The 16,570-nt window shown below is 54.7% G+C and overlaps 2 protein-coding genes across 2 annotated transcripts in view; both read right to left on the reverse strand.

Moving 5' to 3' along the window:
* Nucleotides 1-943: 943 nt before the first annotated feature.
* NEUROG2 (neurogenin 2) lies at nucleotides 944-3,137 on the reverse strand. Its single transcript, XM_055143474.1, has 2 exons — nucleotides 2,882-3,137; nucleotides 944-2,623 (listed from the first exon to the last, which is right to left on the reverse strand). The coding sequence occupies exon 2, from the start codon at nucleotides 2,620-2,622 to the stop codon at nucleotides 1,813-1,815; it is 810 nt and encodes a 269-aa protein (XP_054999449.1). The 5' UTR covers nucleotide 2,623; nucleotides 2,882-3,137; the 3' UTR covers nucleotides 944-1,812.
* An 11,747-nt stretch (nucleotides 3,138-14,884) lies between these two features.
* The window catches only part of LOC101543665 (protein ZGRF1), a 35,385-nt gene continuing 33,699 nt past the window's right edge, over nucleotides 14,885-16,570 (reverse strand). The window contains exons 19-21 of the mRNA XM_055141920.1: nucleotides 16,377-16,511; nucleotides 15,275-15,536; nucleotides 14,885-15,184 (exon numbers count right to left, since the gene is read on the reverse strand). Coding sequence (XP_054997895.1) covers nucleotides 15,063-15,184; nucleotides 15,275-15,536; nucleotides 16,377-16,511 — 519 coding nt within the window. The 3' untranslated portion in view covers nucleotides 14,885-15,062. The remainder of the gene's footprint in view (nucleotides 15,185-15,274; nucleotides 15,537-16,376; nucleotides 16,512-16,570) is intronic.

Here is a 16,570-nt window from a genome sequence, read left to right on the forward strand (position 1 = left end):
AAGGCTGATGTAAGGTCATTCAATTCTGCTTGGGAGCTTTGAGTGCCACTGATAGTTATGTGTCTTTGTGGCTTAGAAAAACAGTTTGACGTGCTCCTTGTAAATCACATTGTCCGAATTTCCTGAAAGATTGAGATGTTGAGCCCGTTCAGACACTACTGCATTTCAGTGTATAATATGCATAATATTTCTCTGTCTCTACAAATTTTCTTTTCAGATCCACTAGCTGGTTAAAAGGGCTCAGATAAAATCGGCTTCTGATGAGTTGATGTCCAGTTCAATGGGGCCCTTAGTCCTCTCTCCAGTTAGCAGATAACTGAAGATCAGAGAAGTATAAAAGAGCAAATGTCCACACATTCCTCCAAGAAATTTCAACTTCACTCATTTTAAAAATCAACATTTCTGATTTTTGTTTGGAAGACTTTCAGAGCTCCCAGTGGCTTCATGATTCAAAACTTTCCATTTTACCACTCATGTTGGCTCAAAATAGTTTGGTTTTCAAGTTAAGACCCTCTGCTCGTGCTGGTGTTCCATATTATTCAACCCTTGCAATTTTTCAGGCCTCCAGTGAAATTCTACACACAAAATAAAAACTACAAGCGCACCATTCTATTTGTTTCAGAGAAACACAATTCTCCAGCTCATTCAGCTTCTACAACCCCCGGAAGCAAGAAAAAGTTACAATACAACATGCACAAATTATGAAAATTATATATTTATTTATAGTTTAATCATGAGAACCATTTTCTTGTTCCTCAAGTTGTGAATACATACTAGAATAAACTCTGTGGAATATACAAAAAAATACATATTTTCCCATGAAAAAAATTTTATAATAAATAGAAGGGGAACACGTGTGTGGCTGATTCTGATAATGCCCCGTGTCTGCTCAGGTTTTCAGTCTGTTGATTTATTTTTAATCTCTTGAAAGAATAGGGGAGTTCCTTCTCCCCCAGAAGGTCGAGATAAATAATGCATGAGGCAGTCCTCCCTCTCGATTTTTCCCTCTTCCTCCACAGTTTTCCTTTTGATAGAGTTCAGCCTAAATTTCCACACTTGCATTCAGTCATTACAAAGCCTACAAATTATACAATGACTTCTAACCTGGCCCTCTAACAAAACAACTTCTTTCCCCCCTTATAAATCATAAGAGACAGATGGCAAAATGGAGAAGAAAAAAGGGGAGCGAAGGACGGGACAATGGGCATTGTGACGAATCTGGGAAGCGGGACAAAGTGCTCATCAGAGGAGGAGGGTTTGGTTTGACAGGTGAAATTCCCACAGCCCGCCGAAAGCAATGGGAAGAAAGCAGATGCCAGCATTACAAATCTGTGGATAACATTATTACCGGTAAAATCATTCAGATGCTAAGACACATTTCTTTCTACTCGACATTAACATCTCTATGTGGACCGCCAAGGTGAAGAGATCACAGGAACCAGTTGCAATCCCCCTGGGAGATTCACACGCACTGCGCCGAGTCCGGGGGGAGGAGGGAGGGAGGATGGGGGTGAAGGGGCGTCGGTCAATTCACTGGTCCCACTTCGTCCCTTCCCAGCATCTTTTGAACTCTTAAGAAGCGCCCCCAGACGCCACCATCCTCTTGGACAACAAGCCATCGGCACTTGCCGTGCCGCAGAGCCGGGCTGGAGGCAGGAAGCGGCCCTTGGGCCCACGCGGTGCACCGAGGACTGGGAACCGCGCATCTGCTGGGCGCGCCGCTCTCCCGAGCCAAGGCGGGGCAGGAGAGGGGGGCGGCGGGGAGGGCTCGGTCCTGGGGGGACGGGGGCAGGGAAGGGGATGCGCGCACTTCTAGATACAGTCCCTCACGAGGGGCAGGGGAGGCGCGTGGCGGGGCTTGTCGGGCGGCGGGGGCGGCCAGTAGTCCAGGTCGGAGCCCGCGGGGCTGGCGGGCGAGAGCGCGCAGCTGTAGGGGGAGGTGGAGGAGGCTGCGGAGGAGGGCGCGGGGCTGTCGGAGCAGCTCCACGTGGAGGCGGGGGACGGGCTGTCGCCGGCGCTGGCGGCGGCCGAGCTCAGCAGCACGGCCTCGGAGAAGAGCGCCCCCGGCAGGCCGCCGCCGCAGTGGTCGGCCAGGCGCAGCGTCTCGGTGAGCGCCCAGATGTAGTTGTGCGCGAAGCGCAGCGTCTCGATCTTGGTGAGCTTGGCGTCCTCGGGGAAGGTGGGCAGCACCTCGCGCAGCGCGTCCAGCGCCGCGTTCAGGTTGTGCATGCGGTTGCGCTCGCGGTTGTTGGCCTTCAGCCGCCGGCTCTTCTTGATGCGCTGCACCGTCTCGGCCGTCTTGGCCCCGCGCGCCGCCGCCCGCGCCCGCGCCGGACGCCGCTTGCACTCGTGCACCAGCCCCAGCAGCCGCGCGGGCCCCGACGCCGGGCCGCCCCCGACCCCGACCCCCGCGCCGACCCCGGCCGCGGCCCCGGCTCCGGCTCCAGCGTCCGGCCCGCGCGGCCGCCGAGCTCCGCCCGCCGCGCCCAGCTCCTCCTCGTCCTCCTCGTCGGCGCTGGACGACAGAGGGGTGAGGGTCGCCGAGGCCGGGGAGGCCGAGCCCATCAGCACCAGCATGTCCTCCTCCTCCTTGAACTCCAGGCTCTCGGATTTGACGAACATCCTGCGGGGAAGACGAGCGGGGAGGGGGGGGAGAGCTCAGGGCGGAGCCGGGCCGCAGCCGGGGCGCGTGCCGGACGTTCCCGGGCCGCCCCCCACCCGCGCCCCCGACGCCCCCGGCCTACGAGCGGCCCCGCCCGCATCCCCGGGCTCCCCCGCAGGAACCGACTGCGGGCTCGACCAACGCCATCCCGCGCCAGCCGAGACCCAGGATGCGGGACACTGCCCCCGCGGGGACTTCGGGCCCGGCCGTCGGACTTACTTGCTCGGCGTCGCGGTGGCCGGTGGCCGCGAGGCTCCAACGCAGCCGGCCCTTGGCGCTGCGTCCCTGTCGCCGCTCCCCGGGCCGCCGCCCTGCAGCTTGCAAGCGGGGACCTCAGCGACGGGTGAGTCCGCTCAGCGCCGCGGCGGCCGCGGCCACCCGCCCGGCTCCCGTGCGTGGCGCGCGGAGGTGCGTGTCGGTCTGTCAGTCAGTTCGCGGCCGCGCGGCTCCGGCACGCGACTCCCGGGCACTCCAGTTCAAGGGAGCTGCTTGTGGTTCAGTGGCTGCGTGTCTGGCACACGACTCTCCTTAAAACCCCTTATATACCACCGAGAAAACAATCGCCTCTGCCCCCGGGGCCCCCGGCTCCCCCCGCCGCCTCCTTCCCCCCGCGCGGGCCCCCCTTCGCCCCCTCTCCTCCCTCCACCCCCCCACCACCCCGCTTCTTCTTTTCATTGCATTATCATCATTCATTTCTTTCTCTGGCTTCACCCCCGGCCCCCCTCCCCGGGCCGGGCCATCCATCCATCCTCCTCCTCCTCCTCCTCCAGCTCCTCCTCGCCGCACCCTCCTCCCCCTCCGTCTAATCAGCATAAAATGCTTCTCCAGCCCCCGTCGGAGCGGGCGGCGGCCGCTGCCCATTGTGATTGGCGGCTCGCGCTCGGCTGGAGCGTGCCGCTAATTGATGAATGAATGCGGGCGCGCGGCGCCGTTGGCCAATCGGGGCGTCCGCCGCGCCGGGAGGCCCGCGAGCCACGCGCGCCGGAGCCCGCTCGCTTTCAGCCGCTCATTAGGGCCGCGGGCGCGGGGGGCCGCCGGGGAGACCCCTGGCCGCCGCCCCCGCCCCCCGTCCTGGCCGCCGCACCCCAAGCCCGCCCCGGCGCGCACGCGCTCCAGGGGCCCCCGCAGCCCGGCGCGGCCCGCTGCGCGCCGTCGGGCGTCCGGGAATCCGCCCCCCGACGGCCCCAGCTCCGGCGCTTCGCTGGCCGCGCGGCCTCTTACGAGCCGCCGCAGAGAGCAAACGACTTTCTAACGCGGGGCGTTTGCTTTCGAGAGGAAGGGAGAGTCGAGGGGCAGAGCTTGGGGATGCGTCGGGCACGACGGTGGTTAGGTCCCAGGGACAACGTGGGAGCATCATCCGAGGCGCGCGCGCGCGGCCTGGTGGGCTCCTTGAGGTTGTGCGAGCGAAGCCCTCCCATGTAGGGCTGAACGGGGCGGGGGTGGGGGGCTCTTGGCTGTACCTGCGAGCAGCCGAGGGCACTGTCTTGGCCCGGGGTCCCCCGGCGGTGCCAGCGCCGTCTGCACGGAGTCGGGCGTCGGTGGCTGCTGGCGGGGCGGGGTGGAGTCTTGCAGCTCCCGGGTGAAGGGGCTGCGCTGACACTTCTGTGACCTCTGCTCCGCGCTGGGGGGCGTTGTAGGGACATGAGGCCCGTCCTCCCCATTTCTCCGGCTTTTCAATAGAGGAAAGAGAAAGGGGGAGGAAAAAAGAAAAAGGACATTCGGGCTCGGACTTTGGAGGAAACTCGTCCTGAATTACTCTCTCCTCCCGGAATCAATCTCTCTCCTTCCCCAGCGCTCACAACCACCCTCAAGCCAATGTGGCTTTTTCTTGGAGACCGAAGCAAGGACACACCCCCACCCGACTCCCCACCCCCACCCCCACCCCCAAGTGTGTGTTGGACTCAGGATTAGCTCATGCATGAGGATCACGCATGAGGCTGGGCTGCAGCTCACTAGACAGTTCTCCGGGCTCCGTTTTGCAAATGAAGTTGAAGCAAGACATAATTAGAACGGTCAAGGAGCGGCTGAGACAAGGTTTTGGGCGAATCGCTTCAAATGGGCTTTGTAGGAAATGGTGGGAACTGCTATTTCAGACAAGGGGTGATGCAAGCAGTTGTTGCAGTCTCAAATGTAATTTTTTCGACAGGCAGTAAGGAGTAGAATTAGAAATCACGAGGTAAAATGGTATCTATTCGTGGAGAGAGACTGGAGTTCCAACTCTCCCACCCCCAAATTTCTATCTTGAAAAGTATTGGGGGAGAGAGAGACAGAGACAGAGACAAAAGTGCCTATCCTAGAGGGAAGGGGAGGGCCATGGGGGGCAGGAAACTGGGGGCATTGATGGTGGGAGGGATGGGTGTTGGAACATTATGTGGCTGAAAATCATGAACAACTTTGTAAGTGTGTATCTGATGATGATTCAATTAAAAAAAAACCTATTGGGAAAATGTCATGCTCTTCACTTTGCTCTTTGGTACTCTTTGATATTTGTACTTTGTCTCTCCTCCCTTTTTAAAACAAATTTCCTAAAGTTACAGGCACGATTTGCCCTCCCCCATCCTTTCAGAGAAGCTTGATTCATTTGTTGAAAGTGCAGAAGTGGAAAGGAATGAAGAGAGAGACCTAAGTCTCTGCAGTTCTCCTGCGGCCACTTGGGGTCTGTCTCTGCATCCTGAACCCCAAGCATCAGAACTGAAGGAAAGAGTCTCCTTCCGGGTGAGAGAAAGAGCAGAGAGGGCAAGGCACTTGCTTTTCACATGGCTAACCCGGGTTTAATTCTGGACACCTCATATGGTAGCCCAAGCCTAACAGAAGTGATTCTCAAGCACAGAGCCAGGAGTAAGCCTGTATGACCCTCAACACTCACCCCACCTTTAAAGAAAAAAAAAAGTTGATTCCAACAGAAGACAGGTCCTTAGTGCAATACCCAGAAATACTTGCTTTGCTTGCAAGGCCACATTTGCATTATTTTATAGACACAAATCAACCAAGTACACACTCTTCACACAGATCCTTAAAGGAAACCTTTCAAGAGTAGGGTATCCTGGCTTGTAAGCATGGAAGGAATGTGCAAATGTGGGAGTGAGATTTTTGTGTGTCCCTTTAAATGACATTGAGGTGTGGGGGGAGGATCTAGGTTTCTGATTTGCGATCAAAGAGTGCTAAAAATAAACACAATGCAATGACAGGAGGAACCCCGGGGTGTCAGCCTTTAGATATCTACATCTTACAGCCTGCCAAGAAACACAAACCAGCGGGCTGGTGTAATCGAAGACAAAAGAAGGTTTGTTGTCCTGTCAATAGAAACATAACTCTTTGGACAGGTCATTGAAAAATTTTCTTTTATCGACTTGGAAGTGCTCGGTCAATCTGATGATAAAATCCACGTTGAGGGAAGTTGACTTGGAGTCAGAATCCAGTTAAGTGGGGGAGGAGGATGGGCCTGACCCCAAACACAGCACGACCAAGCAAAATCTAATGCTTGGTGCTCCGAACTGGCTGGCGCTAGGAACACTTGCCAATTAAAGTCTCTCTAATTGGTTGTGAACAGTGTTTGGGTAACCGACACCGTCCTTTTTATGTTCTTGCAAGATAGTACAGGGCACCAATGTATATTTCAGTCCCCTATGATGATATTTAGTTACAGAAAACAGTCTTGGGGTAAACAGAATTATTCAGATTCTAGAAATTTCTTTGGGGGGTGGGGGAGGGAGCATTCTAAACCACCAAGAAAAATAAGGATCTGTAACTGGAGCTATAGCTCAGTGGTTAGGGTGTTTGCCTTGCACGTGGAGACCTGGGTTTGATTCCTCTGACCCAGGTTCAATTCCTCCATCCCTCTCTGAGAGTCCGACAAGCTACTGAGAGTATCTTGCCCCTGACAAGCTACTCGTGGCGTATTGGATATGCCAAAACCAGTAAAACAAGTCTCACAATGGAGACATCACTGGTGCCCGCTCAAGCAAATCAATGAACAACGGGACAACATATCCAAATGTGCTACAACATATCCAAACTTGGATATATATTCATCTCTAACTGTGTATACAGAGATAACATGGACTTTCTTGGCTTTTATCTGTTTCAATAGGGGCTTCATAGGGTGCCTGCAAGCCTGTGCGTTTGATTATTGTGCAAAGCACAGGTGTGAAAAAAATCACCCTCCAGAGCTGGCATTTGAAGGATTTATATTGGGTTTTTAGTGTCTCTTTCCAGAGAAGCATTTCTCTTCATAATAGAACATTCTGGAAATTTTTTCTCTTTGAAGAATTTGTAATCGTGCTGCCCGAGATCGGACCCTGGATCTCCTATTTGCAGGGAAAATTCTCTCTCATGGATCTACACCCTCAGCCCCAAGAACATTATTAAAAAGAAAGAAGGAAAGAAAAAGAGGGAAGGAAGGAAAGAACAAAGGAAACTCCCCTCACCCCAACACTTGTGCAACCCCCCCAAACCCCTCATTTCATCAGCAGTTGCCGGCTTGTTTGCTCAGCGTTTTGCTTGTTTTTCCCTGGAAGCGATTTCCATTTGTACTCAGATTTGCAAAGACAGGGACCGGTGGCCCCGATCGCATCGCCCTCACTGGACACTTCTGGGGCCCTTTTTGACTTAAATAAATTCAAGAGGCACTTGTGTGGTCCAAAAGATTGTCCAGATGAAACGGGGCGGCCACGGGAGGCGGCGGGGGAGGGGCGCGGGTGAATAGCCGCAGTGAGGCGGTGACCGGGGGGCCGCTCCTGTCCAGCGCGTGAACTGTCCTGCAGGGTCAAACTGTTCATCCTCAGCCCCTCTTTGAGTGCGCAGCCCTACTTTAGGAGAACAAAAGCTCAAAGCCGGCAGTTATCCAGAAATGGGAGCACAATGATTTAAACTCATCCCCGAGCTGTAGGGAGAAAAGGGGCCCAGGGCTGTAGCAGGGAGAGCGAAGTTAGGGGAGGGGGAAGGGGTGGAGACCTTTAGAAAGTCTTTGTTGCCCCTAAGAAGCTTGAACTTTGAGCCGACCCAAAAGCCCTAAAGTTTAGGGTAGGTGGTGCCATGGGGCCACCGCGACAACCCCTCCACACTTCGACCTCACAAGTGGCCAAAGGGGTTTCACGACCCTCGTGCGTCCGTGCGTCGGTCGGCTCGGGTTCTCGCAAGTGAATAGAGGCTGGGGGAGGGGTGTAGAGGGATGGGGGGGCAGAGGAGGGTACCAATCCCGGGGAGAGTGCAAGTTTTTCCACCCTGCGAGCAACCCCCCAATTCACAAGCAAACATCCCTGCCCCAAAGGCAACAAGCGTCTCCGCTGGCCACTGAAAAGACCAAAGACCAGGCAGTTTCTGCCTCCTCCGGGGGGTCCGGCAGCCCCAACGCTAATCTCGGGGTGAACTCCCAGAAAGGCAGAAAGGGACTCTGGCCAGTCGGACACCTCGAGCTCCCGGCTGGGGACTGTGTGTGTGTGTGTGTGGGGGGGGGGGGTTGGGAGCCGCAGGGGGCCGGTCCCAGTGCCCCCTTCTCACTGGAGCGGGACCCGGAACGCTCGTCCTCCCTCTCGGCCTCACCTCGCTGCTGTTCCAGGAAGATTAGCCCCTGCCGGTGCTGGAGGGGTCCCCCGCAAGCAGCGCTAGCCCCACCCCTTTGGAGGTATTGGAAGCAATCGGGCTGGCAGAGGCTCAGCCCCGACCCCCTTCCCTCACTCAAGCTTTGGGGCCCCTAGCCGGATATTTCTTGGCTGGGGCTTGAAGGCAGGGAAGCCCACCGCCAGAGCCCTCCTCCGCGCACCCCAGTCTTGCCCGCTACCCTCTGTTGGGGTTGGGTTTGGTTTTGTTCTCTTGTGTTGGGGTCACGTCGGTGGTGCTGGGGGCTGCCCCTGGATCAGTGCTCTCGGACTTGCAGCCTGCAAAACCTGCCCTCAGTCCCTTGAGCGCTCTCTCTCCGGGTCCCCCCAGGTGCTGGAAAGGGAGCACCCCGCAGGCTTCTCCTTGCTCCCCACTAGTTACCCAAGCGGCCCTCGACGGCACACAAGGGAGATCTTACCCATCCCTGCCAGCTCTGCTGGGTCCTTTCCCGCTAGATAGGGTGGGAGGGTGGGGAGGGAGAAGAACAGCCAACCTGTGACTAGGGGGCTGGGGACCCAGAGTTAGAGACGGCTCCCCCGGCCCAGCCCACCCCACCCCCAGACCTCTGTGCCTGCAAAAAGGGACATTGGCCATCCAGGGGAAAGCACGAGAAAGAGAGTACTAATCGCTGAACCAGGAGACAAACACGATTACCAGCTCGGAGCCTTGAGTCAGAAAGTCTCATAGACTTTAAGATGTTAATCCTCCGCATAATCCTTCCTTTGGCGTGTAGGAATAGTGCAGCCACAAGAGTTGTTTTGTTATTTATATTGGCGTTTAATAAAACTCAGCCAGCGGAGAATGGCAGCCCTCTCTCCAATGGTAATTAATTCCCTATTTCAGTGACCCAATTGTCCCGGGACAGAGCGGTGGGCCCGTCGCGGTGCTGGGGTCCCCTTTGTGCGGATACACAGCCCTCGTGCTTCAACAGCTATGGAAACTCATTCTTTTGATGTCATTCAAGGAATTTTCCTTGGGCATCTTCTAAACTTCAAGGACCCTTTTCTTTCTCCATCCCATGAAAAGCAGTTTGAGTCTGACCACCGCTGGAGAATTGAATGACTGGGTGAAAGGACCCTTTGGGGTTTGTGTAAGGAGTTAGACAGACAGAAAGGAAATTTGGCAGCCTGCTCCCTCCGAACCTGGAAAACACAAAACATATTCAGAGCAGTGGAGAAAGATCTGAAAGCTGATTTTCCTCTCTCTTCTCTCCACTAACGAAAAAACCACCCGAACCACACTGAATTTTCTTTCTTTGGGGGCTGGGGGGCTGGGAGAGAAAGTATTGTTTGCAGTTGCTGATATCAATTACAAGGCTGAGTTTAGGATGAATAACGTCGAATCTTGAGCAGAAAAAAGTTTCTAATCTGTCCCTTTGGGAAAGAGGGTGACTACTCAAACTCAACCTCCCATTCCTCTTACACTCAAAATAGATTTAATGAAGGTTTCAGGGTACTGTAACAACTTTGGGGGGGCACAGTGCACCCCAAGACAGATGATTCCTACCTCCATAGAGCTTCATTTGGAATAAGAGCACACACACGTAAGAGAAAAAGTTATGGTGATTCAGGATCCGAGAGAGAGAGAGAGAGAGAGAGAGAGAGAGAGAGAGAGAGAGAGAGAGAGAGAGAGAGAGAGAAGTGATGGAAGGGGGGAGCATGAGAGAGAAACCCCGGCTCTCTTTCCTTCTCACTGACCCAAAGGGACACCTGAGAAGCTTCAGTGTGGGGCTGAGACGGGCTCGGTCATTGTTTCACTCCCCTAAGGCTGTGTCGCACCTACTGTGTGCCAGACGCACTGCCAGGTGCAGGTGTGTCCCCGATCCCAGGCAGCTGGGCCGGTGATCCGGGTCGCCCCGTTCCGCTCCCCCTCTCCCCCGCCCCCGGATCGCACCCCGCCCCGCACCCCCCTGCACCCCGCACCAGAGAGGGCGGCCACGGTGCTCCCAGCACCGGGAGCTCCTGGACGGCTTTATACTCACTTCCAAAAAAAAACTTCGCAAGTCACAGAAACAATTCCGAATTCAACTAAGAAAATACGGAACGGGGGAAAAAAAAATTTTTTTTTAATTTTTTAATAATTAAAAAAATAATTACATAAATAAATAAATAAAAAGAAAATACAGAGCGAACCATATGGCTTGGGTGGCTCGAGTCGGCCGCATTTTCCCCCAGACAAAGAAGGGATTGAGAGTTGAAGGAAAGGAGAAAAAAAACCCCAACTTTCCGGCTGATGAAGCTGTTGTCTGGAGGCAATGATCCCAAATCTGAAGGCTTTATCCGGGCCCCGGCGGAGACGTGATATGTCATATGATTAGCATCTTTCATATTTACCCGCTGCTGCGGGCTGCCAGGCCGCAGGAAGGCGCGAGCGCGCGGGCATATGCCGCCTGCGTTTAGCATTTGAAAGAGAGAAAGGGGGTCGGATAAACACACTTAAACGAGGATTTCGTTTTACTCCCGTCGAGTTCTAATGGATTGTTGATTGAGATTTTAGGGGCCTGGAGCCGAGGTGTCAGTAGTAATTTAAAGGCGGCATTCAGCATCCCAGCGCCCCCTCGCTCGCTCCCCACCCCCCCCCCCGCCCATTCACGCCTCGGAGCCCGGGCAGGGGTGGGGGGTGAGGGGTGGGGGGTGGGAGGCGGACCCCGGCTTTGAAAACCAAACACAAAACAACACGGTCGTGCAAAGGGGAGGCGCATGGCCCAGGGAAGGGGCGCCCCCTAGAGCCGGCCCGGCGGGGGCGGGGGCGGGGGGGTCGCCCGACACCTGAGCCTTCCCAGGTGGGCCCGCAGCTCCCGCCCCCCGCCCCCCGCCCGGCCCCCAGGCCTAGCGAGCGGGTGCGGGCGCGGCGGGGTGCGGGCGCCCCCTGGCGGGGTGCTGGGGAGCCCGGGCTGCAGTCTGGACGGTGCACCCACACCTGCTCTCTGGGTCCTCCCCTGCGGCTCGAGATGCACAAACGGGCGTTTCTCGCCTGCCAACTCCAAAGCGTCGGTGGTGAGCGGAGGCGGCAGAGGGGGTGTTGAGCAAACGTCCGGGACCCCTGCCTTCTCCCTCAGCCCTCTGGTGGCAACCCACTTAGAACCCTAGACCGTCGGCCGGCCGCAGCGCCGCTCCTTCCACCGACTTCTCCCATGCCTGCCTGCTTGGGTTGGGCTTTGCTGATGGTTTGGGTTTGGGGGATGGCGATGTGGGGTTATTCCCTGGGCATCCCTGGGGCGTCGCTTCCGAGGGCTTTGCTGGATGGCGCCGGGTCAGCCACACTCAGGCCAGGGACATGAGTGTGTCCTTGGACCGCACTGTCTCCCTCCCAAGACTCCCGGAGCACTAGGCAGGGCCAGAATCCCCAGCCTAGGCCAGGATGGTCTGGCGCCCACATCCTGCCCGGAGAGCCACGGTCAGCATACGTGGATTCACAACTCCTTATCAAACACCGTGAAGTCTGAGTTCACACTAGTCCAGTGAATCCACATCATAACAGTGCGGGAAGCGGCCCGGAAACGTGGGGGTGTGTCAGCGGGTCCCAACTGGGTGCGCCAGGCTCTGGGGTGCGTCCGGAGGACACAACTGGCCTGATAGGGAAATCCTTAGAAAGTGATGAGAACGCGGCGTCCCGATACTTTGGGGACTGCTGGATCCCGCGGGGGTGGGGGGACGGGGGGGGCATTCAAGGCAACCGGCCCTCCCCACTCCCAATCCGCAGCAGCGAAGAGCAGCTGGGAAGAGAATGAATACCAGGGAAGGAACGGGCCCTGCGGGGGGTCTCCGGGCCTGGAGGGGCAACAGTGATCCACACCCATGTGTGACAGCAGGTGGGGTGTCTGGGACCCCCAAGGGGAGGGCTGCAGAGACCACCCAGCTCCAGTGTGCACTGCTTCACCTTCAGGGCTCAGCGTAAGGACAGTGTGGGTCAGTGTAAGGACACGAGGATGTGATGCTGCTCAGACTATGTGGGCTGGGGGGTACCCAGGACACCCCGTGCTCAGCTCCCCCATGCTTACCCAGCAGGGCTCAGAGGGTCACGTGGTGCAGATCAAACTGGGGTCAGCCACTCGCAGGGCGCGTGCCTTCACCCCATACCACTTGCTCTCCACGCTCTCCAGTAGTTCTTTTTTTTTTTCTGCTTTTTGGGTCATACTCGGCAATGCTCAGGGGTTACTCCTGGCTCTGCACTCAGGAATTACTCCTGGCGGTGCTCAAGGGATCATATGGGATGCTGGGATTCGAACCCGGGTCTGCCACGTGCAAGGCAAACGCCCTCCCCGCTGTGCTATTGCTCCAGCCCTCTCCAGTAGTTCTTTAGCTTTGATTGCTTCCTGAATATTCTCTCACCCACGCTCCCATTTTCTCTCTCTCTTACCCTCTTTGACTCAATGGTTGGGACCAACTTTGCAAGACTAGATTGGAGAATACTAAGGAAAAGCAGTAATTACCAGAACTTTCAAAACCCTGCCTAACATTAGTGTTTCAGGATAAAAGAAACTGAAGGCTTGCAGAGATAATTCCATTTGTATTTTTCCTTAATTTTATTAACTCATGTTAATGTAAACCAAAATCACAACCTGAACATACGTTTCCCTCATGATTAATTACAAAGCAGGCATTTCAAATCAGCATTGTGCTAATGCTTTTAGAGCAATTATTTATTTCCGAGGTCCATTATCTGTCGAGTAAATCACCAATTTCCATTTCTTTCTTATTGAATATAAAAAAGATTGAGTTAGTATAAAGCTATTTCACAGCTGCCTTTAAATTAAGCCATAGCCGGTGCAGCCTTTGGGGTTTGCTCTGGCACTTCCAAATAAAGCAGTTTTTGGTACAAATATTTAAAAAGTATTACCAAAAGTTACATCTTATTATGGTTTTAAGTTATAATTAGATTATAATTTTTAACTTGTTGAAGAGTATATTTTTAAGAGCAGTATTTTGGTACAGATTATAAAACATATGTATTTGATTTTTTGTTCTATTTTGGGACCACACCTGGCAATGCTCAGGGCTTACTCCTGCATCTGCACTCAGAGAGCACTCCTGGTGGGGCTTGGGGACCATATGGAGGGCCGGGAATTGAACCCAGGTTGCCCTCATGCAAGGCAAACGCTTTATCTATCGTGCTATTGCTCAATACATGTAGTTTTGTAACCAACTTTCGGAAAAGTGGGAGAGACAGCTCAAACAGCGTCAGTTTTGCACGTGAAAGGCCAGAGTTCAGTCACCAGCATGGCATGTGTCCCTGAGCGCCACCGGAGTCGTCCCTGAGCACCACTGGGTATGGCAAAAAAAGCTGTCTCTCCAATTCAGTTACTAATAATTGTTTTAATGTTTTTCCTGCACTAAGTTGCAAACTTTAAGTGGCAAATATAAGCCCTCAGAAACCTTCAATGAGCCACCAATGCCATTTCACTAGTGAAATTTATTCACCAGCAAAGCACAGATTATCCAAATAAATTCACTGCTAATAAGTGGTTATCTAATAACTTAACCAAAGTAAATTGTAATGCCATGAGTCCAGTTTGGGGTCAGTGAGTAGGTATTTGGTCTCAGTGTTTGTACCTTTCATTGAAATGATTTAAAGTGACGTAAGAATGGGAGGGAAGTAGTATAAAGTTCTGATCATTTGCTTTGCACGTAGGTGACCCGGGTTCGATCCCCAGCATCATGGCATCCTGGGCACTGTTGGGAACAAGCCCTGAGCACAGGCCTGGGAGCAGCCCTCAAACACTGGCCGAGGTGGCTGCATGGGAGGCCAGTGTTCACCCCTGCTGGCTCCTGCCTCTTCTGTACCCCTTGCAGGTCTTCCTGTGAGTGTTTGCACCCCTAAGATGGCACAAATTCCCTTCTTTAAAGGGGGTGGGGGGCTGGAGCAATAGCACAGCGGGGAGGGCGTTTGCCTTGCACGCGGCCAACCCGGGTTCAATTCCCAGCATCCCAGATGGTCCCCCGAGCACCGCCAGGAGTAATTCCTGAGTGCAGAGCCAGGAGGAACCCCTGTGCATTGCTGGGTGTGACCCAAAAAGGAAAAAAGAAAAAAGGGAGGGGCACGGGGGTCAGAGTGGTGGTACAGTGTGGAGGGTGTTGGTCTTGCATACGGCTGGTTTGAGTTCAACCCCAGGCACCCCACATGGTTCCCTGAGTACTGCCAGGAGTGAGCCTGGAGCACAGAGCCAGGAGTAAGCCCAGGACACTGCCAGGTGTGACCCCCACACACGGAAAGTTAAGACTGGGACCTCGCAGTACGCAGGAAGGCGTGGGTTGTGGGATGGGGGTGCGTCCTACGGGGCGCAGGGAGCAACACTCGTGCTGCGTGGCTGTGCCGTCCCACGAAGGCGCTTCCTGGCCCCGAGGACAGTTTTTCTTACTAACCAGAAGCCACATATTTTTAGAAAATTAACTTTTATTATAAAACTTCACATGACTGGGGGCCGGAGCGATAGCACAGCAGGTAGGGCGTTTGCCTTGCACGCGGCCGACCCGGGTTCGATCCCCGGCATCCCATATGGTCCCCCAAGCACCGCCAGGAGTAATTCCTGAGTGCAAAGCCAGGAGTAACCCCTGAGCATCGCTGGGTGTGACCCAAAAAGAAAAAAAAAACAAACAAACAAAAAAAAAAAACTTCACATGACTATCAATACTATCGCTCTCAATGGAAGTGCTATACATTTTAAAGAGCGGATCTGATGTTTCAGATGTTAAAGATCACAGTCTTTTTTTCTCTCTAACAAGGCTTGGGAATAATAAGCAATAAACATGCTGTGTGCGTGACTCTGAACAACTTCCGACCAGCTCAGAGCTCCAGGCCTCCTTTAAGTCTCTCTTCTTCCCTTTCTCCTTTCTTTTGCTGCTGCTTGTTCTTCCAAATACGCTTGCAGGAGCCGGTCGAGCTGTGGCTCGAGCTGGCTGGCGTGCTGCAACCCGCCGTCTCTCCCTGGAGAAGACAGACACCCAGGGCGCTGGAGACAACGGGATCTCGCGCCCGCCCCGCCCACCCGCCCCGCGCGCCCGGGCGCCCCTCCACCTTGGCAGTGCTGGATCACGCGGCCCCAGAGCCGGTTCTCCCTCAGGCAGGCCAAACTCCCCACGATGAGCAGGTGCCGCCGCCCCCTGGTCAAGGCCACGTTCATCCGCCGCCCGGAGTCGATGAAGCCCACGTTGCGCGTGCGCACGCAGGACAGGATGATGACCTCCTTCTCGGCTCCCTGGAACGCGTCCACGGTGGACACCTGCACGGCCCGCAGGTCGGGGTGGTCCACGTCGGAGGCAGAGAGCGCCTGGCAGAGCTGCGGAGGGGAGAGGCGGGCGCGGCAGGCGGGGTCACGCCGGGCAGACCCAAGCGCGGGGCCTCTCGGTTCTGGTTTAGGGCTCTCACACACTGGGCCAGTTTCTAAAATAACGGATGAGGCGCTCACAAGCACGAGGTGTCAACCTCTATTATTTCAGAAAGGCCGGGCCGGAGAGAGAGCGCAGTGGGTAGGGCACTTGCCTTGCGTGAGCTGACCTGGGTTCCACCCCCACTCCGACACCCCCTGTGGTCTCAGAGCCCACTGGGAGGGATCTCTGAGTGCAGAGCCAGGGGTAAGTCCTGAGCACCTCGGGGTGTGGCCCCCAAACAAAACAAAAGCCAAAGAAAACAGTGAGGATTTATCTACTTCTGGAAGAATCGTTTCGATACGCTAATTTACAGTTAATAAACTAGAGACAAAAAAAAAATACTGAAAGCAGCAAAGGAAAAACTCGTTAGAAGCAACTGGCGCGCGGGGACTCTGCTATCTGGTATCTGTCTTCCGTTTCCCCGTGAAATGTAATAATCCCGGAAGGACACTTTGGAAGTCAGACTCAGCCCCATCTGTCCCTAAACACAAAGCATACACCGCATTTTCTTCCCTCTAATTTGTTTATTTGCATTTTTACCCCAACAGCTGTAAACTGAATTCAATTAAAGCCTGTTAGGACTACATGTAATTACACCCAAAAAAAAAAAAAGATGAAAATCAAAATGTCTCTTTTTAAAATACACTATCCAAATTTTTCAGACACCAAAAGAAAAAGTACTGGAAGCACAATATCAAGTATTGTCCTGTAAAGTTCCAAAGCCCCCGGAGAGGCCCTGCGACACGCACCTTGTACATCTGGGATTTGTACAGTGTTATCACCCCAATCACGGAGCCCGCCACTCCACCGGCGAGCAGCGCCTGGATCAGCTTGAGCGTAAACGCCGCCTCGGCCACGTTATGAAAGCTGTTGTCTCCTTCCATCTGGAACAAGAAACAGACCCCGCTCTCCTTCCGGGAAGGCTGGGGGGACGGGGGCTCCC

Source organism: Sorex araneus, chromosome 6, assembly GCF_027595985.1.
Source record: "Sorex araneus isolate mSorAra2 chromosome 6, mSorAra2.pri, whole genome shotgun sequence".
Classification (NCBI taxonomy): domain Eukaryota; kingdom Metazoa; phylum Chordata; class Mammalia; order Eulipotyphla; family Soricidae; genus Sorex; species Sorex araneus.